The sequence below is a fragment of the Squalius cephalus genome, assembly GCF_949319135.1.
Source record: "Squalius cephalus genome assembly, chromosome: 25".
NCBI classification, from domain to species: Eukaryota; Metazoa; Chordata; class Actinopteri; order Cypriniformes; family Leuciscidae; genus Squalius; species Squalius cephalus.
The window spans coordinates 371,545-396,544 of record NC_137146.1 but is presented as its reverse complement, the minus strand read 5'-3'; the positions used below and the strand labels follow the sequence as shown (position 1 = coordinate 396,544).

At 38.5% G+C, this 25,000-nt stretch overlaps 3 protein-coding genes across 6 annotated transcripts in view; 1 reads left to right on the top strand and 2 right to left on the bottom strand.

Moving 5' to 3' along the window:
* Positions 1-1,529, top strand: part of LOC307153699 (receptor-type tyrosine-protein phosphatase mu-like) — a 187,369-nt gene extending 185,840 nt beyond the window's left edge. The window contains exon 28 of the mRNA XM_079863325.1: positions 909-1,529. Within this exon, the coding sequence (XP_079719451.1) occupies positions 909-962 (54 nt within the window). The 3' untranslated portion in view covers positions 963-1,529. The remainder of the gene's footprint in view (positions 1-908) is intronic.
* A 1,186-nt stretch (positions 1,530-2,715) lies between these two features.
* LOC307153698 (ependymin) lies at positions 2,716-10,073 on the bottom strand (the record flags this gene model as incomplete). The annotated part of the gene is made up of 6 exons (XM_079863324.1): positions 2,716-2,852; positions 2,940-3,027; positions 4,147-4,333; positions 4,541-4,675; positions 9,779-9,813; positions 10,013-10,073. The coding sequence occupies 6 exons, from the start codon at positions 10,071-10,073 to the stop codon at positions 2,723-2,725; spliced, it is 636 nt and encodes a 211-aa protein (XP_079719450.1). The 3' UTR covers positions 2,716-2,722.
* Positions 10,074-12,722: 2,649 nt separating this feature from the next.
* Positions 12,723-25,000, bottom strand: part of ssr1 (signal sequence receptor, alpha) — a 15,800-nt gene continuing 3,522 nt past the window's right edge. The window contains exons 3-10 of one of the 4 annotated variants that reach the window (XM_079862445.1): positions 20,262-20,358; positions 19,938-19,976; positions 15,584-15,846; positions 14,797-14,873; positions 14,630-14,708; positions 14,394-14,487; positions 13,664-13,678; positions 12,723-13,560 (exon numbers count right to left, since the gene is read on the bottom strand). In XM_079862445.1, coding sequence (XP_079718571.1) covers positions 13,493-13,560; positions 13,664-13,678; positions 14,394-14,487; positions 14,630-14,708; positions 14,797-14,873; positions 15,584-15,846; positions 19,938-19,976; positions 20,262-20,358 — 732 coding nt within the window. In that variant the 3' untranslated portion in view covers positions 12,723-13,492. The remainder of the gene's footprint in view (positions 13,561-13,663; positions 13,679-14,393; positions 14,488-14,629; positions 14,709-14,796; positions 14,874-15,583; positions 15,847-19,937; positions 19,977-20,261; positions 20,359-25,000) is intronic. The other 3 variants (XM_079862446.1, XM_079862447.1, XM_079862448.1) reach the window with 3 other exon arrangements.

Genomic DNA, 25,000 nt, shown 5'->3' with positions numbered 1-25,000 from the left:
GCAGTTTATCGTTGAATCATCAAAAAACATGTCGAATGGGTTGATTTCGGAAAAGTGCATTAAATCATCAAAATGATCGTGTATCATCTCCATAAACCTGATAATCAAACTTAAACTGTAAATTACATTTTTATGGCTGGATTCTGTGATTCCAGGTTCTTTTCCTAAGATACTATTATTAGTGTTTGTTTCATGTCTGCATTTTTACAACCACTCTGAGAAATAAAGCTGCTTTAATTGGCATCAACAGTTTCCATGAAGAACCTTTAATATTCTTTCATCCTACAAAAGCTTCTTTAGATCATTAATATCTTCTTCACACCAAGAAAAACTGGTTCTCTTAAAGTCCCCCTGTAGTCAATCATTCTATCCCTTAAAACTCATCTCTGATCACCAAAATTACATATTTAACCACATTGATTCCTCAAAATATCTTGACTGTAACTCGACAGCCTTGCCTCATTTAGGTCTATGAGCCCCGCCTCCACTCACTCACTCACTCACTCAGGTCAGAGATCCACTGGTTGACGATCACACGTTGATCTGATTGGTTACAAGGTAGTTTGTGACGTCAGAAACACCAGCGATTTCAAAGTGTGTTTTTGAGACTGTCTTTGGTTCACTGCAGTTTTAAGGAGGAAATACTCAGCAATGCTGTCGACTTATGAACTTACACATGGTTTGACTTAAAGCACATTAAAAACACCACATAGACACATAAACAACATTAAAAGCTGGATGTTCACCACAGGGGGACTTTAATAACTGATCACTGAAAGGTTCTTTGTGGAAATAAAACCCTGTATTTCTCAGAGTGAACGATGAAGAGTTAATCCGCAGTGTGTTTGCAGACAGTGACCTCTGCTGGTGTGTGTGTGTGTGTGTGTGTGTGTGTGTTTCTTCTGTAGGATCAGTACAAGTTCTGCTATGAAGTGGCTCTGGAATACTTGAATTCTGGGTAAAGTGTGTGGAAGCGTCCCGTTCTTCCCCTTTTCCTCGGACACTGAAACTCACGGATGTTTGCGACGGGATCGAACGCTTGATGATGACGATGATGATGTCGGTCCCGAGGAAGAGAGACGTGTCTCATCCTTCACTTCTTGCCTGCGTCTCCTCTCCGCCTCGGTGTTTGTGTGGAATGCGACGTCACGTGGATGTTCATTTTTATCATTGTTTTTATGTCGGTTTGCTTTTGTACTTTGGTTTATTAACTCTAGGCATGTACAGTCGAATCATATTCTCATATTCTGTGTTTGTGTTGAACGATGATGGAAAAACTGCTGAAATCGTCCGAAGATCCAAAGCTTGTGTTTGTGATCATTTGTTTATACTGTAAATAGTTGAAGTTCACCAGATAATTTATTCATTGAAGATTTTTGTGAAGCACACTGAGTGACAATCATGCTTTTGATTTGGTCATTATTATCACACGGACTCGACATATAATAGTGACCAGATTGTATTGTTAACTTTTTATTTATCTGGTATGAAAAAAAAAAATCAAAACCTATAAATACATATCTATATCTGCCAAAGCTGTGGTGTGTGTGTTTTCTGTGAGAATCGACTGGGTTTTCTCAACGCATGGACGATCAGTGACAATGATGTCCCACAATGCACTGCACTGAAACAGTGCTATCATAACTGAAAAACTAATACAAAAAAACACATTTTCATTCTTTTAACTAAACATTAACTGAAACAAAACATATCATTTAGAAAGTAAATAAAGGAAGAGAAGAATGCACAAATAAAGAAAAGGTCATGAAATGAGAGATGCTGATTATCAGGAAACTCTTGTCGAATGTGGAAAATAAAGTTGAAGCTTGTTTGCAGGTTTGACTCCAGAAGAGACGGACGTATATATACATATATATTTATGAGATTTATGAGATTTATGATGGTAATGAACCTGACGATGTTGTACTGTTATAAGAAACAGGAACTGGGTCATTCCTCATCCTTTTTAACTCTGCTACTTGAAGAAGTGAATATGTTTGTGTCGTAATGTGTATTTCTATTATTGCTCTGGTCAACATCTTTAAACTGTGAATTTCATCAGAAAGCTCAGAAAAACACAGATGTTCAGAAGATTCATTGATCTGCAAAATGTTTTCCGCATCCAAAAGTTTCACATGAACGACCTGTTTGAAATATCGTTCACTGGCACGAGATGAAGCTGGAAGACTTTATTAACACGGAGTTACTTCAGCTTTATGAGACGCAGATGATCGAAACAATCATTTCAATAATGATGATGATGATTTCTCAAGATTGCTTACATGATTGTGGCCTGTAATTCTGTAAATGTATCAATGCATCTCTACACTAAAAAAAGAGAATTAGGCCTAAATTTAAGATTGATGTATTGTTATTGCATATCAAATTTCCATCCTTTTGTATCACGCAGTTTTAACACGAACTGATGAACTTGATGTGATGCTTCAGCTCAGATCAGCTCTTCTCTTCATTCATTTCTTTCTGAAGAATTAACCACCAAACTAAAGATTTACACGACTATTAAATCCCATAAAGCTGCATAATCAATGGCTGGAAAGATGCAAACATATATTGAAGTGTTTCTTGTGTTTGTATGTGAGCGTCCTGCATGCAGTTTCATTCCCAGAAGACACAGATGGAGACGAAATAAAGACATTAAACCTTCTGATAATGAAGACGTTTCTGTTTATTCATGAGGAATGAAGCAGAGCGAGTCCGATCTTCACTGGTACGGGCGCAGGGCCTTCATGAAGTTGGTCTTGGGTAAATGTTGGTTCTGTGTCGATGCGGGACAGAAGAACGGCGGGACGAAGTCTTGAGGATTCTGAACGCCCAGCAGATGATTATAGAAACTGAGAAACCAGAGACACATTTATGGATGTGATTATTAAATATCATCAAACACTGTGATAGTGGAGTGTGTGTGAGAGATGCTGCACCTCATGGTGATCCATCCGGTCTGTGGAGTGAAGACCGACGCGCTGACCGGCAGACAGGTGAACTCAGTGAAGGTCAACATGTACCGAGCTGGAGACGAGACACACAGCAGACATACAGACTGATTCATGATTCACTACAGGACAGACTGATTCACTACAGACTGATTCATGATTCACTACAGGACAGACTGATTCACTACAGGACAGACTGATTCACGATTCACTACAGGACAGACTGATTCACTACAGGACAGACTGATTCACGATTCACTACAGGACAGACTGATTCACTACAGGACAGACTGATTCACGATTCACTACAGGACAGACTGATTCACTACAGGACAGACTGATTCACGATTCACTACAGGACAGACTGATTCACTACAGGACAGACTTATTCACAATTCACTACAGGACAGACTGATTCATGATTCACTACAGGACAGACTGATTCACTACAGACTGATTCATGATTCACTACAGGACAGACTGATTCACTACAGGACAGACTGATTCACTACAGGACAGACTGATTCACGATTCACTACAGGACAGACTGATTCATGATTCACTACAGGACAGACTGATTCACTACAGGACAGACTGATTCACGATTCACTACAGGACAGACTGATTCATGATTCACTACAGGACAGACTGATTCACTACAGGACAGACTGATTCACGATTCACTACAGGACAGACTGATTCATGATTCACTACAGGACAGACTGATTCACTACAGGACAGACTGATTCACGATTCACTACAGGACAGACTGATTCATGATTCACTACAGGACAGACTGATTCACTACAGACTGATTCATGATTCACTACAGGACAGACTGATTCACTACAGGACAGACTGATTCACGATTGACTACAGGACAGACTGATTCACTACAGGACAGACTGATTCACAATTCACTACAGGACAGACTGATTCACGATTCACTACAGGACAGACTGATTCACTACAGGACAGACTGATTCACGATTCACTACAGGACAGACTGATTCACTACAGGACAGACTGATTCACGATTCACTACAGGACAGACTGATTCACGATTCACTACAGGACAGACTGATTCACAGCAGCTTCACAGAATTAAACTGGGTTAATTTGAATGTGTCTGATGTTTGATGAAGATTACTGTTGTTATTGTTTATGACTGTGGAATAAAGCGGACTGGACTCACCCTGGATCTCAGGAATCTCCCCGACCCAGGAGTTGGTCAGCAGACCCAGACCCGGAACAGAAGTGGTTCCCAGGATCACTTGACCCATGAACGAGGCGTCGGCCGGGACCCGCGTCGGGTGGAACCGGGTCTCCAGAACCTTCTTCTCACAGTACAGGCGCGAGTAATCGATCTCATACATGATGCCCTGTGGATCAGGGATAAACACTCAAACACCAGAATCACTCCACACATGAAGAACGAGTCACAGGATTACGGGAGCTTCTTCACTAAAGCTTCGGCATCTGTGGTTCCATGAAGAACCTTTAACATCCATGCAATCTTTCCAAGGTTCTTCAAAGAGCTGATGACTCATTAGTGTGTGTGTGTGTGTGTGTGTGTGTGTGTTACTCACCTGTCTGAAGTGCATGAGCAGATCCATCAGGATGGTCTCGTTATAGATGGTCATGTGGTTCCTGAAGCGGATCTGCTGAGCGTGAGCATCATACGAGTATGTGGCGGCAGAGGTTATGATTCCATCAGCGGCCGTCTGGAGGACAAACAACAGCATCATCACTGAAACCGCCACGAATATGACATCAAAATTATGACTGAAACCATCATGAATATGACATAAGTCAAAATTATGACTGAAAAAGTCAAGTTTATGACAAATCCAAATTATGACTGAAAAAAGTTAAGAATATGAAGAAAATCTTAATTATGACAGAAAAAGTCTAGAATATGTCAAAATTATGACTGAAAAAGTCAAGTTTATGACAAATCAAAATTATGACAAAACATAATTCAAAATTATGACTGAAAAAGTCTAGAATATGAAAAGAATCTAAATTATGACTGAAAAAGTCTAGAATATGACGTCAAAATTATGACAAAAAAAGTTAAGAATATGACAAATCAAAATTATGACTGAAAAAGTCAAGAATATTAAAATATTAAAATTATGACTGAAAAAGTCTAGAATATGAAAAAAATCTAAATTATGACTGAAAAGGTCTAGAATATGACGTCAGAATTATGACTGAAAAAGTCTAGAATATGACATAAGTCAAAATTATGACTGAAAAAGTCACGTTTATGACAAATCAAAATTATGACAAAAAAAAGTCAAGAATATAAAAAAAATCAAAATTATGACTGAAAAAGTCGTTTATGACAAATCAAAATTATGACTGAAACCATCACGAATATGACATAAGTCAAAATTATGAATGAAAAAGTCAAGTTTATGACAAATCAAAATTATGACTGAAAAAGTCTAGAATATGAAAAAAATCTAAATTATGACTGAAAACGTCTAGAATATGTCACAATTATGACTGAAAAAGTCAAGTTTATGACCAATCAAAATTATGACATAATTCAAAATTATGACTGAAAAAGTCAAGTTTATGAACAATCAAAATTATGACATAACATAATTCAAATTTATGACTGAAAAAGTCTAGAATATGACAATTCAAAATTATGAAAAAAAAGTCAAGAATATGAAAAATCTAAATTATGACTGAAACCATCACGAATATGACATAAGTCAAAATTATGAATGAAAAAGTCAAGAATATAAAAAAAATCTAAATTATGACTGAAAACGTCTAGAATATATGTCAAAATTATGATGGAAAAAGTCAAGTTTATGACAAATCAAAATTATGACTGAAAAAGTCAAGTTTACGACAAATCTAAATTATGACTGAAAAAGTCTAGAATATGAAGAAAATCTAAATTATGACTGAAAAAGTCTAGAATATATGTCAAAATTATGACTGAAAAAGTCAAGTTTATGACAAATCTAAATTACGACTGAAAAAAGTTAAGAATATGAAGAAAATCTAAATTATGACTGAAAAAGTCTAGAATATGATGTCAAAATTATGACTGAAAAAGTCAAGTTTATGACAATTCAAAATTATGACTGAAAAAGTCAAGAATATGAAAAATCTAAATTATGACTGAAAAAGTCAAGAATATGAAAAAAAATCTAAATTATGACTGAAAAAGTCTAGAATATGATGTAAAAATTATGACTGAAAAAGTCAAGTTTATGAAGAAAATCTAAATTATGACTGAAAAAGTCTAGAATATGATGTCAAAATTATGTCTGAAAAAGTCAAGTTTATGACAAGTCAAAATTATGACTGAAAAAGTCTAGAATATGATGTCAAAATTATGACAAAAAAAGTAAAGAATATGACATCAAAATTATGACTGAAAAGTCAAGAATATTAAAAAAAAATCAAAATTATGACTAAAAAGTCAAGTTTATGACAAATCAAAATTATGACTGAAAAAGTCAAGAATATGACAATTCAAAATTATGAAAAAAAAGTCAAGAATATGAAAAAATCTAAATTATGACTGAAACCATCACGAATATGACATAAGTCAAAATTATGAATGAAAAAGTCAAGTTTATGACAAATCAAAATTATGACTGAAAAAGTCTAGAATATGAAAAAAATCTAAATTATGACTGAAAACGTCTAGAATATATGTCAAAATTATGACGGAAAAAGTCAAGTTTATGACAATTCAAAATGATGACTGAAAAAGTCAAGAATATGAAAAATCTAAATTATGACTGAAAAAGTCAAGAATATGAAAAAAAATCTAAATTATGACTGAAAAAGTCTAGAATATGGCAAATCTAAATTATGACTGAAAAAGTCTAGAATATGGCAAATCTAAATTATGACTGAAAAAGTCTAGAATATGAAAAAAATCTAAATTATGACTGAAAACGTCTAGAATATGTCACAATTATGACTGAAAAAGTCAAGTTTATGACCAATCAAAATTATGACATAACATAATTAAAAATTATGACTGAAAAAGTCAAGTTTATGACCAATCAAAATTATGACATAACATAATTCAAATTTATGACTGAAAAAGTCTAGAATATGACAATTCAAAATTGACAAAAAAAGTCAAGAATATGAAAAAATCTAAATTATGACTGAAACTATCACGAATATGCCATAAGTCAAAATTATGAATGAAAAAGTCAAGTTTATGACAAATCAAAATTATGACTGAAAAAGTCTAGAATATGAAAAAAATCTAAATTATGACTGAAAACGTCTAGAATATATGTCAAAATTATGAAGGAAAAAGTCAAGTTTATGACAAATCAAAATTATGACTGAAAAAGTCAAGTTTATGACAAATCAAAATTATGACTGAAAAAGTCAAGTTTATGACAATTCAAAATTATGACTGAAAAAGTCAAGAATATGAAAAATCTAAATTATGACTGAAAAAGTCTAGAATATGAAAAAAATCTAAATTATGACTGAAAAAGTCTAGAATATGACGTCAGAATTATGACTGAAAAAGTCTAGAATATGACATAAGTCAAAATTATGACTGAAAAAGTCAAGTTTATGACAAATCTAAATTATGACTGAAAAAAGTTAAGAATATGAAGAAAATCTAAATTATGACTGAAAAAGTCTAGAATATATGTCAAAATTATGATGGAAAAAGTCAAGTTTATCACAAATCAAAATTATGACATAACATAATTAAAAATTATGACTGAAAAAAGTTAAGAATATGAAGAAAATCTAAATTATGACCGAAAAAGTCTAGAATATGATGTCAAAATTATGACTGAAAAAGTCAAGTTTATGACAATTCAAAATTATGACTGAAAAAGTCAAGAATATGAAAAATCAAAATTATGACTGAAAAAGTCAAGAATATGAAAAATCTAAATTATGACTGAAAAAGTCTAGAATATGACGTCAGAATTATGACTGAAAAAGTCTAGAATATGACATGTCAAAATTATGAATGAAAAAGTCAAGTTTATGACAAATCAAAATTATGACTGAAAAAGTCAAGTTTATGACAAATCAAAATTATGACTGAAAAAGTCAAGTTTATGACAATTCAAAATTATGACTGAAAAAGTCAAGAATATGAAAAATCTAAATTATGACTGAAAAAGTCTAGAATATGAAAAAAATCTAAATTATGACTGAAAAAGTCTAGAATATGACGTCAGAATTATGACTGAAAAAGTCTAGAATATGACATAAGTCAAAATTATGACTGAAAAAGTCAAGTTTATGACAAATCTAAATTATGACTGAAAAAAGTTAAGAATATGAAGAAAATCTAAATTATGACTGAAAAAGTCTAGAATATGATGTCAAAATTATGACTGAAAAAGTCAAGTTTATGACAATTCAAAATTATGACTGAAAAAGTCAAGAATATGAAAAATCAAAATTATGACTGAAAAAGTCAAGTTTATGACAAATCTAAATTATGACTGAAAAAGTTAAGAATATGAAGAAAATCTAAATTATGACTGAAAAAGTCTAGAATATGATGTCAAAATTATGACTGAAAAAGTCAAGTTTATGACAATTCAAAATTATGACTGAAAAAGTAAAGAATATGAAAAAAATCTAAATTATGACTGAAAAAGTCTAGAATATGATGTCAAAATTATGACTGAAAAAGTCAAGTTTATGACATGTCAAAATTATGAATGAAAAAGTCAAGTTTATGACAAATCAAAATTATGACTGAAAAAGTCTAGAATATGTCAAAATTATGACTGAAAAAGTCTAGAATATGAAAAAAATCTAAATTATGACTGAAAAAGTCTAGAATATGGCAAATCTAAATTATGACTGAAAAAGTCTAGAATATGAAAAAAATCTAAATTATGACTGAAAAAGTCTAGAATATGAAATAAATCTAAATTATGACCGAAAAAGTAAATTTTATGACACATCAAAATTATGACTGAAAAAGTCAAGTTTATGACACATCAAAATTATGACTGAAAAAGTCACGTTTATGACATAAGTCAAAATTATGACTGAAAAAGTCAAGAATACTGTATGACATAAGCCAGAATTATGACATACTAAATTGAAATTATGACAAATTATGACGTAAGAATTATTACATAATTTTTTTAATTGACTTGAAATGTTGACATTAAATCTCATAATTATGACTTTTAATGACTTTCATCATTTTGATTCAGTATATTATAATTTTATAATTTTGACTTTTTAAAGTCTAAATGATTGCAATTGCATAAAAATATACACAACTGAAATGATTATATAAAAAGTCATAATTATGACATTAAAAGGTGAGATATGACATAAAAAGTTAAAATAATAACAACATAAAAACTAAATTATGAAAAAAAAGGTAAAAGTTTAAAAGTCGTTATGACATTAAAAAAACTAAATTATGACATACTAAGTTAAATTTATAACATAAAAAGTCTTGAATTATAACGTAAAAAACTAAAACGAAATCATATGACAAAAAGTCATAATTGCCATTCAACATTAAAAGGTAAAAAATATGACATTTACTGTGGAAGTTACATAAAAAGTGAAAAAAAAGAAAAAAAATTGACAAAAAGTAAAAAAAATCATGACAAGTCAAATGATTAAAGTCATAACTATGACAAAGTTGACCATCTCATTAAATCGACTTTTAATCTCATGATTAAGACTTTGTAATAGAGAGAGAGAGAGAGAGAGAGAGAAAGAGAGAGAGAGACACTCACCATAGACACGCTGCCCACATACTGAGCCGGAGACTCTGGAGAGAGAGAGAGAGAGAGAGAGAGAGAGAGAGAGACACTCACCATAGACACGCTGCCCACATACTGAGCCGGAGACTCTGGAGAGAGAGAGAGAGAGAGAGAAAGAGAGAGAGAGACACTCACCATAGACACGCTGCCCACATACTGAGCCGGAGACTCTGGAGAGGGAGAGAGAGAGAGAGAGAGAGAGAGAGAGAGAGAGAGAGAAACAGAACTCTGTTAGAGAGAGAGAGTTGAATCACCATCACAGAGGAATGCATGCTGGGAAATATTCACCGCAGGGCCGAGGCTGAGCGCTGATGAAGCTGCAGGACACGAGCAGGATCAAAACCCTCATGATGAAGAAGATGAAGATGAAGAGCGTTCACACTCTCTCTTATACACACACACACCTGCACAGGTCGAACACACCTCACCGTAACGCCCTAAACAGCAGATTACATGCCTGTCAGCTTTATGACTCACTTTAGCCGGCAGAGATATGGATATTCCATCATATTCATCAATAATAATGATAAGGATTTTTCCAGATTCCCGAGGACGGGATTATGGTCTGTAACTCTAAATGTGTAAAATCATCCCAGCTGACAAAAATATGTTCCGAAAACTTTCACATTAAATTATACATTTTTTATTTATGAATGTTCTCAGAATAATCAAAACGTCTGTTTAAAAAAAAAATTAAAAAAAATTCTGAGTTAAAGGAACGTTACATTGTATCATTCCTCAAACATTATGGAACGTTACATTTGAATGTTCTCTGAACATCTGAAACAAGAAACATTTAAAAATGTAAGACGATCATCCAACTAAAACGTTTCAGGAAAAATGTTCCATAACGATGATCATATGGTCGATGAAACACATATTAAATATTACTATTATATTTTTTTTCGCCTGCTTACACACATTTAAAAACTTTTCCTCTTTTTTTTTAAAACTTGAAAATAATTGGCAAAAATATGTTGAAAAATTCACGGTAAACACGAAAAGCAAGATTGAAATCAAACTATTAATTTTCTGACTGTAAGCATTTGTGTTTGTGAATACAGTATTACAGTCCGAAAAACCCTCGACCTTTGACCTTTCATAGGCCTATTCTAAAGCATGATTGGTGTGTGTTCAGTAAACCAATGAGTGTTTGCACATGTGAGAAGTATGTGTGTGAGGAGTGTGTGAGTGAGGAGTGTGTGTGAGGAGTGTGTGTGAGGAGTGTGTGTGAGGAGTGTGTGTGAGGAGTGTGTTTGTGAGGAGTGTGTGAGTGAGGAGTGTGTGTGAGAGGAGAGGAGTGTGTGTGCGTGTGTGTGTGTGTGTGTGTGTGTGTGTGAGGAGTGTGTGTGAGGAGTGTGTGAGTGAGGAGTGTGTGTGAGGAGTGTGTGTGTGTGTCTGTGAGGAGTGTGTTTGTGAGGAGTGTGTGAGTGAGGAGTGTGTGTGAGGAGTGTGTTTGTGAGGAGTGTGTGAGTGAGGAGTGTTTGTGAGGAGTGTGTGTGTGAGGAGTGTGTGTGAGAGGAGAGGAGTGTGTGTGCGTGTGTGTGAGGAGTGTGTGTGAGGAGTGTGTGAGTGAGGAGTGTGTGTGAGGAGTGTGTGTGTGTGTCTGTGAGGAGTGTGTTTGTGAGGAGTGTGTGAGTGAGGAGTGTGTGTGAGGAGTGTGTTTGTGAGGAGTGTGTGTGTGAGGAGTGTGTGTGTGTGTGTGTGAGTGTGTGAAGTGTGTGAGTGAGGAATGTGTGTGTGTGTGTGTGTGTGTGTGAGGAGTGTGTTTGTGAGAAGTGTGTGTGTGAGGAGTTTGTGTGAGAGGAGAGGAGTGTGTGTGTGCGTGCGTGTGTGTGTGTGTGTGTGTGTGTGTGTGAGAGGAGTGTGTGTGTGTGTGTGTGTGTGTGAGTGAGGTGTGTGTGTGAGTGAGGAGTGTGTGTGAGGAGTGTGTGTGTGTGTCTGTCTGTGAGGAGTGTGTTTGTGAGGAGTGTGTGAGTGAGGAGTGTGTGTGAGGAGTGTGTTTGTGAGGAGTGTGTGTGTGTGAAGTGTGTGAGTGAGGAATGTGTGTGTGTGTGTGTGTGTGAGGAGTGTGTTTGTGAGAAGTGTGTGTGTGAGGAGTGTGTGTGAGAGGAGAGGAGTGTGTGTGCGTGTGTGTGTGTGTGAGAGAGGAGTGTGTGAGTGAGGAGTGTGTGTGTGTGTGTGTGAGGAGTGTGTTTGTGAGAAGTGTGTGTGTGAGGAGTGTGTGAGTGAGGTGTGTGTGAGGAGTGTGTGTGTGTGTGTGTGTGTGTGTGAGGCTCTGATGAATTTCTGTGGTGTTTTGATTGGTTGTGTTTGAAAAATGAAATCAAGAGACTTCCTGTTAGATGTGTGTGTTAGAGAGAATTGTGCAAAAAGTGTTTTATGAAACGGAGTCGAAGGCCGAAGATTAGTGTGTGGTTTTGTAGATTAGGTGTGTGTGTGTGTGTGTTTCTGGTGTTTGAGTGTCAGGTCTCAGAAATTGTGACAAGTAAAGATTTTGTGTGCAAAAACAGTTGAAAAACACATAATATATAAATGATCTCACTATAATATTTACTTCAAATCATACTCTTTTGAAAACATGTCTAGATCAGTCTGCTGATTTATTGGTGTTATGAAAGTATGATGATGATTATGAGTTTGACAGTGAAGTGACCGGCCTGTTAATGAGTTTTCCATCATAAACGAGCAGATCTGAGGAATAAAGACTCATAATCAGCGCAGAGTTCACGAGTTCTGATAAGATTAAACACCAGGACAATAATGAACATATTTCCATCATTAATGAAGATTTATCAATGATAAACGAGCATGAGGACGTGCGGAACATGTGGAAGTGCATGATGGGACTGTAAATATGACTCCTGTTCTCTCTCTCTCACACACACACACACACACACACACACACACACACACACACACACACACACACACACACACACACACACACACACACACACACACACACACACACACACACACACACACACACACAGAGTCATCTTTTGTTCAGTTTATTTGTATTTGTCCAAAGTACACTCAGAACTGTACATCAGCTTGCTTATAATACAGTCACTTTATTAAATTGATCAAAAAAACAAAACAACAAAAACTGTTCTCCTCCGTCCTGAAAGTGTGAGGAGAGACCGGAGTCGGAGAGACCGGAGTCGGTCCTGGAGCTCGTCTTCACAATCATGATTCCTTTAAAATCAGTCTTTATCAATTCATGGACTGAACGGGAAGAAAGACACTTGAAGCAGAGCGGATCTGAGTGTGTGTGTGTGTGTGTGTGAGTGAGAGAGTGTGAGTGAGTGAGTGAAACACCAGCATCCCAGAATTCCTCAAACTCATCCAGAGAAAAATAAGCGCACAAAACATGATCAAAGTAACGATAAAAATAAACCAAACCTACAGAAGCTTCAGCAACTCCTCGCTCACTTTCACTTAAAAAAACAAGTGTGTGTGTGTGTGTGTGTGTGTGTATCAGTCTCTGCTGGCGTCCAGTGATGGACAAACAAGGCTGTGTGTGTGTGTGTGTGTGTGTGTGTGTGTGTGTGTGTGTGTGTGAGAGAGAGTGAGTATATATATGTGTGTGTGTGTGTGTGTGTGTGTGAGAGAGAGAGTGAGTATATATATGTGTGTGTGTGTGTGTGTGTGTGTGTGTGTGTGTGTGTGTGTGTGTGTGTATCAGTCTCTGCTGGCTGGGATGGTCGTCTCACTGTAAACACAGAGTGTGTGTGTGTGAGTGTGTGTGTCGAAGGCTTCTGTTCACTCGTCAGATCCGGCCGAGCGCTTCTGAGTCCTCTTACGCGGAGACCGTCTGGGAGACGCTTTATCTGAGACACACACACACACACACACATGCGTCAGTGACACAAGATACACACACATGATCAACACAAGCACGTTAGAGAGCGGAGGACAGAAGGCGGCGCTCACCTCTCCGACTCGCCACTGACCGGCCAGAGGAAATAAAGAGAGAGAGCGTGAGATCAGAGAGAAGAAGCAGATCCACAAACCCAGAGCAATAATCCATAATCAAGAATCCATAATCAAGAATCCATAATCAATAATCCATAATCTAACAGCAGATTCACGGGTCTCGTCACATGACACGCAGCTAAACAAATAATCTCATTTTTATTTCTCAGTGTTTTATTTTGTTTTATAATAAGTATCATGATCATTGTTATTTTTTATTATAAGTTTGACTTCTAAATATAAAATATGAAGAGAAAATATATTACCTTTGAAATTAAAATAGTCCAAAAAATATATGTTTGATCATTATAATAATTAAAAATTATATATATATATATATATATATATATATATATATATATATATATATATATATATATATATATATATATATATATGAATATATAAAAATACACACATATGCATATATAAGAAATATTTGCATATTTATACATATAAATAAATAAAAATATTTATTATATATATATATAAAAAAAATCTTAAATATATTCATACATGTGTGTGTATTTATATATACAAAATAATTATACACACACATATATTGTGTAAACTCAAACTTATTAATCGCTGCTCAGCCCTAATTTTAATGTAACTAGTGATTAGCCTTTCATGGATTGGTGGACGAGCATTTGGTAAAGCCGGCGGACTGTGATTGGCTGAAACTCACTGATCTGGTTGAGTGTTTCCTGTGGGATCCAGCTCATGTCCACATCATTGTGGTTGGAGGTTCCCATCTCGACTTTAGGTGCGGGTCGCCTCCTCTGCGCACACACACACACACACACACACACACACACACACACACACACACACACACACACACACAGCATCAGTAACTGAAGCACACATGAAGACTCCAGCAGATGATGATGATGATGATGATGATGATGATGATGACCTCACCTTGCGTGACTCGAGCAGCTGATGAAGACCAACCACCAGAAGCAGGCCGAGACCCGACAGGAACACGTACAGGAAGATCCTGGAGACACACACACACACACACACACACGTGAGCACAGCGCCACCTGCTGCTGGAACACACAGAATGAGCCGCATTAAAGCCTCACGTCTCTCCGTCCAGACCATCTTCTCTCTCCGTGATGGTGACCGTCTGGTTGAACACGGCGTCCTGGAACACGTTCCCCTGAAACAGAGAAGAGAAAGAGTTAGGAAGAGGAAGCAAATGGGAAGGAAACAGCAGTGAGAACCGGGAAGGAAACAGCAGGGAAAGAGGAAGTGAACAGCAGTGAGAAACGGGAAGGAAACAGCAGTGAGAACCGGGAAGGAAACAGCAGGGAAAGAGGAAGTGAACAGCAGTGAGAAACGGGAAGGAAACAGCAGTGAGAAACGGGAAGGAAACAGCAAGTGAACAGCAGTGAGAAACGGGAAGGAAACAGCTGGGAAAGAGGAAGTGAACAGCAGTGAGAAACGGGAAGGAAACAGCAGTGAAAGAGGAAGTAAACAGCAGTGAGAAATGGGAAGGAAACAGCAGTGAAAGAGGAAGTAAACAGCAGTGAGAAATGGGAAGGAAACAGCAGTGAAAGAGGAAGGAAACAGCAGTGAAAGAGGAAGGAAACAGCAGTGAGAAACGGGAAGGAAACAGCAGTGAGAAACGGGAAGGAAACAGCAGTGAGAAACGGGAAGGAAACAGCAGTGAGAAACAGCAGGGAAACAGGAAGGAAACAGCAGTTAGAACCGGGAAGGAAACAGCAGGGAAAGAGGAAGTAATCAGCAGTGAAAGAGGAAAGAAACAGCAGTGAGAAACGGGAAAGAAACAGCAGTGAGAAACGGGAAGTAAACAGCAGTGAGAAACAGGAAGGAAACAGCAATGAAACAGGAAGTGGCGAGACTCACGCTGATGTCCCTGTAGTTGAGGTTGATGACGAGGCCGAAGGGTCTTCCGCCCATGGGCTCGGCCGGGATGAAGGAATACTCGAACGTGGCCTGGCGCTGAGGAGGGACCTCGGTTCCCAGCTGGAGGGCCGTGAAGTTCTGGATGTAGAACTGGAAGTCCTGCGGGTAGCGGAACGAGGCGTCCAGGGAGTCCACAATGAAGTTCTCCGAGCCCTTGTTGGTGAATCCCAACAGGAACTTCACGATGTTGTTGGCGGGAAAATCTGACATTCAGAAAGAGAAGAAACGCTCAGTCTGTGCGTGAATGAACATTATTGTTTTGAAATGGAACAGTTTATTGAAACTTTAAACAAGTTTGCATGCGTTTTGTTGAGCATCATATCTGATTCTTCAGGCTCTTATGACTCAGTTTGCTGTTTTTTCCTCCATATTCTCATATTAGACTGAGCAAAATATGCAGTTTGTTGTGGATGCTGAGTATTTACATGAATGCAAATCAATGAGATCTTTATAAAAGACTAATATAAAATCATATAAATATCAGTCATCACTCGATTACTGTCGATGTCTAAGCAAGATGATATTTAGAGGTTTAGATTTATGATCAAAGCTCTGTAGAATGAAAACAATGTAATGAAATACAACGATGATTGACAGATGAACAAACCCTTCCTCAAAAGCCTGATGATCATATTTGATACTTAAATATGTAGAATGTATATGTATAGTTGCTTCAGTCCAGTAGAAATATTACTAACAATATCAAAGTTATTCTTGCGTTTACTTGATTAAATCAGAGCAGATTTGACACAGAAAGACACGAGCTGAAGGAGGACGTTTGTACAGTTACACTTTAAAAGAGTTTTACTGGATAAAGGAGTCTAAGCCAGTGGTTCCCAACCTCTGGCTCGCAGCACACACACACACACACACACACACACACACACACACACATGCAAGAACTTTAACGGACCGACTGTGTGTCATGTTGGTTAATGAGATTGTTTACACAGTCTTAATAGAGACTTAATATAGTCTGAATATCATCTGATCAGAATCGGCTGCTCTAGTCTTAACTCGTGTCCATCAGACATCCGTCCTCTGGTCTCTGCCAATCAGGGAAACTTCCGGAGTAAATCCAGCGTTTGCAGCTTGTGGCCGTTGATGTCTACACACACACACACACACACACACACATGCACACACGCATGCGCACACACACAAGTGAAGCTAAGGGTGTATTCACACCAGGAAAGTCCCGATAGTTCACTTGCTTTGATCCGGACCAAATACAATGTTGATTTCTTTTGTTTGGTACGGTTCGCTTTCACACTGCTCTTTTTGCAAGTGAACCAAAATTTGTAAACAAACCCACACGTGTGCTAAGATCGACAGTTGATCGACAGTTTTGTTAAGAATCCTCATAAGAGCAGTCAAACATGAAACATGTGAAGCTAAGATCATCTGGACAATGTTCTGCCAGTGTTCTGCTAGTGTACGCTCGTGTTCTGCTCGTGTTCTGCCAGTGTTCTGCTAGTGTACGCTCGTGTTCTGCCAGTGTTCTGCCAGTGTTCTGCCAGTGTTCTGCCAGTGTTCTGCCAGTGTTCTGCTAGTGTACGCTCGTGTTCTGCCAGTGTTCTGCTAGTGTTCTGCCAGTGTTCTGCTAGTGTACGCTCGTGTTCTGCCAGTGTTCTGCTAGTGTTCTGCCAGTGTTTTGCTAGTGTTCTGCTAGTGTTCTGCCAGTGTTCTGCTAGTGTTCTGCTAGTGTACGCTCCTGTTCTGCCAGTGTTCTGCCAGTGTTCTGCCAGTGTTCTGCCAGTGTTCTGCCAGTGTTCTGCCAGTGTTCTGCCAGTGTTCTGCCAGTGTTCTGCCAGTGTACGCTCGTGTTCTGCTAGTGTTCTGCCAGTGTTCTGCTAGTGTACGCTCGTGTTCTGCCAGTGTTCTGCCAGTGTTCTGCTAGTGTTCTGCCAGTGTTCTGCCAGTGTTCTGCTAGTGTTCTGCCAGTGTTCTGCTAGTGTACGCTCGTGTTCTGCTAGTGTACGCTTGTGTTCTGCTAGTGTACGCTCGTGTTCTGCCAGTGTTCTGCCAGTGTTCTGCTCGTGTTCTGCCAGTGTTCTGCTAGTGTTCTGCCAGTGTTCTGCCAGTGTTCTGCCAGTGTTCTGCCAGTGTTCTGCCAGTGTTCTGCTAGTGTTCTGCCAGTGTTCTGCTAGTGTACGCTCGTGTTCTGCTAGTGTACGCTTGTGTTCTGCTAGTGTACGCTCGTGTTCTGCCAGTGTTCTGCCAGTGTTCTGCCAGTGTACGCTCGTGTTCTGCCAGTGTTCTGCCAGTGTTCTGCCAGTGTTCTGCCAGTGTTCTGCCAGTGTTCTGCCAGTGTTCTGCTAGTGTACGCTCGTGTTCTGCTCGTGTTCTGCTAGTGTTCTGCCAGTGTTCTGCTAGTGTACGCTCGTGTTCTGCCAGTGTTCTGCTAGTGTTCTGCCAGTGTTCTGCCAGTGTACGCTTGTGTTCTGCTAGTGTACGCTCGTGTTCTGCCAGTGTTCTGCTAGTGTTCTGCCAGTGTTCTGCTAGTGTACGCTCGTGTTCTGCCAGTGTTCTGCCAGTGTTCTGCTAGTGTACGCTCGTGTTCTGCCAGTGTTCTGCTAGTGTTCTGCCAGTGTTCTGCCAGTGTTCTGCCAGTGTTCTGCCAGTGTACGCTCGTGTTCTGCCAGTGTTCTGCCAGTGTTCTGCTAGTGTACGCTCGTGTTCTGCCAGTGTTCTGCCAGTGTTCTGCCAGTGTTCTGCCAGTGTTCTGCCAGTGTTCTGCCAGTGTACGCTCGTGTTCTGCCAGTGTTCTGCCAGTGTTCTGCCAGTGTTCTGCTAGTGTTCTGCCAGTGTTCTGCCAGTGTACGCTCGTGTTCTGCCAGTGTTCTGCCAGTGTTCTGCCAGTGTTCTGCCAGTGTTCTGCCAGTGTTCTGCCAGTGTACGCTCGTGTTCTGCCAGTGTTCTGCCAGTGTTCTGCCAGTGTTCTGCCAGTGTTCTGCCAGTGTTCTGCCAGTGTACGCTCGTGTTCTGCCAGTGTTCTGCCAGTGTTCTGCCAGTGTTCTGCTAGTGTTCTGCCAGTGTTCTGCCAGTGTACGCTCGTGTTCTGCCAGTGTTCTGCCAGTGTTCTGCCAGTGTTCTGCCAGTGTTCTGCCAGTGTTCTGCCAGTGTTCTGCCAGTGTTCTGCCAGTGTTCTGCCAGTGTACGCTCGTGTTCTGCCAGTGTTCTGCCAGTGTTCTGCCAGTGTTCTGCCAGTGTTCTGCCAGTGTTCTGCTCGTGTTCTGCTCGTGTTCTGCTAGTGTACGCTCGTGTTCTGCCAGTGTTCTGCCAGTGTTCTGCTAGTGTACGCTCGTGTTCTGCCAGTGTTCTGCTAGTGTTCTGCCAGTGTTCTGCTAGTGTTCTGCCAGTGTTCTGCCCGTGTTCTGCTCGTGTTCTGCCAGTGTTCTGCCAGTGTTCTGCCAGTGTTCTGCTAGTGTTCTGCCAGTGTTCTGCCAGTGTTCTGCCAGTGTTCTGCCAGTGTTCTGCCAGTGTACGCTCGTGTTCTGCCAGTGTTCTGCCAGTGTTCTGCCAGTGTTCTGCCAGTGTTCTGCTAGTGTTCTGCTCGTGTTCTGCTAGTGTACGCTCGTGTTCTGCCAGTGTTCTGCCAGTGTTCTGCCAGTGTTCTGCCAGTGTTCTGCCAGTGTTCTGCTAGTGTTCTGCTCGTGTTCTGCTAGTGTACGCTCGTGTTCTGCCAGTGTTCTGCCAGTGTTCTGCCAGTGTTCTGCTAGTGTTCTGCTCGTGTTCTGCTAGTGTACGCTCGTGTTCTGCCAGTGTTCTGCCAGTGTTCTGCTAGTGTACGCTCGTGTTCTGCCAGTGTTCTGCCAGTGTTCTGCTAGTGTACGCTCGTGTTCTGCCAGTGTTCTGCCAGTGTTCTGCCAGTGTTCTGCCAGTGTTCTGCTAGTGTTCTGCCAGTGTTCTGCTAGTGTTCTGCCAGTGTTCTGCTAGTGTTCTGCCAGTGTTCTGCCAGTGTTCTGCCAGTGTTCTGCCAGTGTTCTGCCAGTGTTCTGCTAGTGTTCTGCCAGTGTTCTGCTCGTGTTCTGCTAGTGTTTTGCCAGTGTTCTGCCAGTGTTCTGCCAGTGTTATGCTAGTGTTCTGCCAGTGTTCTGCTCGTGTTCTGCTAGTGTTCTGCCAGTGTTCTGCTAGTGTTCTGCTAGTGTTCTGCCAGTGTTCTGCTAGTGTTCTGCTAGTGTTCTGCCAGTGTTCTGCCAGTGTTCTGCCAGTGTTCTGCCAGTGTTCTGCTAGTGTTTTGCCAGTGTGCGCTTGTGCTTCAGTTTCAGGATTTCTGAAGATTAACTCTTACTTGTAGATGAAGAAACATCAGCGCTCCTTTTCAGCGACCCTGTTGATAACCATTCATCCATGTGTGAATAACTTACAGTACAAGTACGGTAGATACACTGCTGGGTATTCTTAACAGCCGAACAGCGAGCTTCAATCATGAATGTTTATTTTTGATATTATTTATGGAATTACTATATTTCATTAGACATTTGCTGATGTATTAAGAAAATTGTTGTTTTTAACAGTAACTGGCGCCGCACAGGTTGAAAACCACTGGTCTAAACTCTTAGTCATCGACAGGAGGTGTGTGTGTGTGTGTGTGTGTGTGTGTGAGACTCTTCACCTTCTCCTTTGACAAAGAGGATGGTGGTGTCGGCATTGGGTGAAGCCTTCATCTCTCCCACCAGAGCTTCATCTTCCTCTTCCTCCTTTTCTTCAGTCTGAGGGACGAGACCAACATATCAAGCCATGAACGTGAACATGAGCCACTCAAACCAGATGATGTTCGTTCTCTTAACGGTTCAGCGTTCGTTCGTTCGTTCTCTAACTAGTTCAGCGTTCATTCGTTCGTTCTCGTACTGGTTCAGCGTTCGTTTGTTCTCATACTGGTTCAGCGTTCGTTCGTTCGTTCTCGTACTGGTTCAGCGTCCGTCCGTCCGTTCTCTTTCTAGTTCAGCGTTTGTTCGTTCTCTTACTAGTTAAGCGTTTGTTTGTTCTCTTACTGGTTCATTGTTTGTTTGTTCGTTCTCTTACTAGTTCAGTGTTTGTTCGTTCGTTCTCTTACTAGTTCAGCGTTTGTTCGTTCATTTTCTTACTAGTTCAGTGTTTGTTTGTTCGTTCTCTTACTAGTTAAGCGTTCGTTTGTTCTCTTACTAGTTCAGCATTTGTTCGTTCATTCTCTTACTAGTTCAGTGTTTGTTTGTTCGTTCTCTTACTAGTTAAGCGTTCGTTTGTTCTCTTACTAGTTCAGCATTTGTTCGTTCATTTTCTTACTAGTTCAGTGTTTGTTTGTTCGTTCTCTTACTAGTTCAGTGTTTGTTTGTTCGTTCTCTTACTAGTTAAGCGTTCGTTTGTTCTCTTACTAGTTCAGTGTTTGTTTGTTCGTTCTCTTACTAGTTAAGCGTTTGTTTGTTCTCTTACTAGTTAAGCGTTTGTTCGTTCATTTTCTTACTAGTTCAGTGTTTGTTTGTTCGTTCTCTTACTAGTTAAGCGTTTGTTCGTTCTCTTACTAGTTCAGTGTTTGTTTGTTCATTCTCTTCTTACTAGTTCAGCGTTTGTTCGTTCATTTTCTTACTAGTTAAGCGTTCGTTTGTTCTCTTACTAGTTAAGCGTTTGTTCGTTCATTCTCTTACTAGTTCAGTGTTTGTTCGTTCTTTCTCTTACTAGTTCAGGATTTGTTTGTTCATTCTCTTCTTACTAGTTCAGTGTTTGTTTGTTCGTTCTCTTACTAGTTAAGCGTTCGTTTGTTCTCTTACTAGTTAAGCGTTTGTTCGTTCATTCTCTTACTAGTTCAGTGTTTGTTTGTTCGTTCTCTTACTAGTTAAGCTTTCGTTTGTTCTCTTACTAGTTCAGTGTTTGTTTGTTCATTCTCTTCTTACTAGTTCAGCGTTTGTTCGTTCATTTTCTTACTAGTTAAGCGTTTGTTCGTTCATTCTCTTACTAGTTCAGTGTTTGTTCGTTCTTTCTCTTACTAGTTCAGGATTTGTTTGTTCATTCTCTTCTTACTAGTTCAGTGTTTGTTTGTTCGTTCTCTTACTAGTTAAGCGTTCGTTTGTTCTCTTACTAGTTCAGCATTTGTTCGTTCATTCTCTTACTAGTTCAGTGTTTGTTTGTTCGTTCTCTTACTAGTTAAGCTTTCGTTTGTTCTCTTACTAGTTGAGCATTTGTTCGTTCATTCTCTTACTAGTTCAGTGTTTGTTTGTTCATTCTCTTCTTACTAGTTCAGTGTTTGTTTGTTCGTTCTCTTACTAGTTAAGCGTTTGTTCGTTCTCTTACTAGTTCAGCATGTTCGTTCATTCTCTTACTAGTTCAGTGTTTGTTTGTTTGTTCGTTCTCTTACTAGTTAAGCGTTCGTTTGTTCTCTTACTAGTTCAGCGTTTGTTCGTTCATTTTCTTACTAGTTCAGTGTTTGTTCATTCTCTTCTTACTAGTTCAGTGTTTGTTTGTTCGTTCTCTTACTAGTTAAGCGTTTGTTCGTTCTCTTACTAGTTCAGTGTTTGTTTGTTCGTTCTCTTACTAGTTCAGCGTTTGTTCATTCTCTTACTAGTTCAGCATGTTCGTTCATTCTCTTACTAGTTCAGTGTTTGTTTGTTTGTTCGTTCTCTTACTAGTTAAGCGTTCGTTTGTTCTCTTACTAGTTCAGCGTTTGTTCGTTCTCTTACTAGTTCAGTGTTTGTTTGTTCGTTCTCTTACTAGTTAAGCGTTCGTTTTTTCTCTTACTAGTTCAGCGTTTGTTCGTTCATTTTCTTACTAGTTCAGTGTTTGTTCATTCTCTTCTTACTAGTTCAGTGTTTGTTTGTTCGTTCTCTTACTAGTTAAGCGTTTGTTCGTTCTCTTACTAGTTCAGCATGTTCGTTCATTCTCTTACTAGTTCAGTGTTTGTTTGTTCGTTCTCTTACTAGTTAAGCGTTCGTTTTTTCTCTTACTAGTTCAGCGTTTGTTCGTTCATTCTCTTACTAGTTCAGCGTTTGTTCGTTCATTTTCTTACTAGTTCAGTGTTTGTTTGTTCGTTCTCTTACTAGTTAAGCGTTCGTTTGTTCTCTTACTAGTTAAGCGTTTGTTCGTTCTCTTACTAGTTCAGTGTTTGTTTGTTCGTTCTCTTACTAGTTAAGCGTTCGTTTTTTCTCTTACTAGTTCAGCGTTTGTTCGTTCATTTTCTTACTAGTTCAGTGTTTGTTTGTTCATTCTCTTCTTACTAGTTCAGTGTTTGTTTTTTTTGTTCTCTTACTAGTTAAGCGTTTGTTCGTTCTCTTACTAGTTCAGCATGTTCGTTCATTCTCTTACTAGTTCAGTGTTTGTTTGTTCGTTCTCTTACTAGTTAAGCGTTCGTTTGTTCTCTTACTAGTTCAGCGTTTGTTCGTTCATTCTCTTACTAGTTCAGCGTTTGTTCGTTCATTTTCTTACTAGTTCAGTGTTTGTTTGTTCGTTCTCTTACTAGTTAAGCGTTTGTTTGTTCTCTTACTAGTTCAGTGTTTGTTTGTTCGTTCTCTTACTAGTTAAGCGTTCGTTTTTTCTCTCACTAGTTCAGCGTTTGTTCGTTCATTTTCTTACTAGTTCAGTGTTTGTTTGTTCATTCTCTTCTTACTAGTTCAGCATGTTCGTTCATTCTCTTACTAGTTCAGTGTTTGTTTGTTCGTTCTCTTACTAGTTAAGCGTTCGTTTGTTCTCTTACTAGTTCAGCGTTTGTTCGTTCATTCTCTTACTAGTTCAGCGTTTGTTCGTTCATTTTCTTACTAGTTCAGTGTTTGTTTGTTCGTTCTCTTACTAGTTAAGCGTTTGTTTGTTCTCTTACTAGTTCAGCGTTTGTTCGTTCTCTTACTAGTTCAGTGTTTGTTTGTTCGTTCTCTTACTAGTTAAGCGTTTGTTCGTTCTCTTACTAGTTCAGCGTTTGTTCGTTCATTCTCTTACTAGTTCAGTGTTTGTTTGTTCGTTCTCTTACTAGTTCAGTGTTTGTTTGTTCGTTCTCTTACTAGTTCAGTGTTTGTTTGTTCGTTCTCTTACTAGTTCAGTGTTTGTTTGTTCGTTCTCTTACTAGTTAAGCGTTCGTTTGTTCTCTTACTAGTTCAGCGTTTGTTCGTTCATTTTCTTACTAGTTCAGTGTTTGTTTGTTCGTTCTCTCACTAGTTAAGCGTTCGTTTGTTCTCTTACTAGTTCAGCGTTTGTTCGTTCATTTTCTTACTAGTTCAGTGTTTGTTTGTTCATTTTCTTACTAGTTCAGTGTTTGTTTGTTAGTTCTCTTACTAGTTCAGTGTTTGTTTGTTCGTTCTCTTACTAGTTCAGCGTTTGTTCGTTCATTTTCTTACTAGTTCAGTGTTTGTTTGTTCGTTCTCTTACTAGTTCAGCGTTTGTTCGTTCATTTTCTTACTAGTTCAGTGTTTGTTTGTTCGTTCTCTTACTAGTTCAGTGTTTGTTTGTTCGTTCTCTTACTAGTTCAGTGTTTGTTTGTTCGTTCTCTTACTAGTTCAGTGTTTGTTTGTTCGTTCTCTTACTAGTTCAGTGTTTGTTTGTTCGTTCTCTTACTAGTTCAGTGTTTGTTTGTTCGTTCTCTTACTAGTTAAGCGTTCGTTTGTTCTCTTACTAGTTCAGCGTTTGTTCGTTCATTTTCTTACTAGTTCAGTGTTTGTTTGTTCGTTCTCTTACTAGTTCAGCGTTTGTTCGTTCGTTCTCTTACTAGTTCAGCGTTTGTTCGTTCATTTTCTTACTAGTTCAGTGTTTGTTTGTTAGTTCTCTTACTAGTTCAGCGTTTGTTTGTTCGTTCTCTTACTAGTTAAGCGTTTGTTCGTTCATTTTCTTACTAGTTCAGTGTTTGTTTGTTCGTTCTCTTACTAGTTCAGCGTTTGTTTGTTCGTTCTCTTACTAGTTCAGCGTTTGTTCGTTCATTTTCTTACTAGTTCAGTGTTTGTTTGTTCGTTCTCTTACTAGTTCAGCGTTTGTTCGTTCATTTTCTTACTAGTTCAGTGTTTGTTTGTTCGTTCTCTTACTAGTTCAGTGTTTGTTTGTTCGTTCTCTTACTAGTTCAGCGTTTGTTCGTTCATTTTCTTACTAGTTCAGTGTTTGTTTGTTAGTTCTCTTACTAGTTCAGTGTTTGTTTGTTCGTTCTCTTACTAGTTCAGCGTTTGTTCGTTCATTTTCTTACTAGTTCAGTGTTTGTTTGTTCGTTCTCTTACTAGTTCAGCGTTTGTTCGTTCATTTTCTTACTAGTTCAGTGTTTGTTTGTTCGTTCTCTTACTAGTTCAGTGTTTGTTTGTTCGTTCTCTTACTAGTTAAGCGTTAGTTTGTTCTCTTACTAGTTCAGCGTTTGTTCGTTCATTTTCTTACTAGTTCAGTGTTTGTTTGTTCGTTCTCTTACTAGTTAAGCGTTCG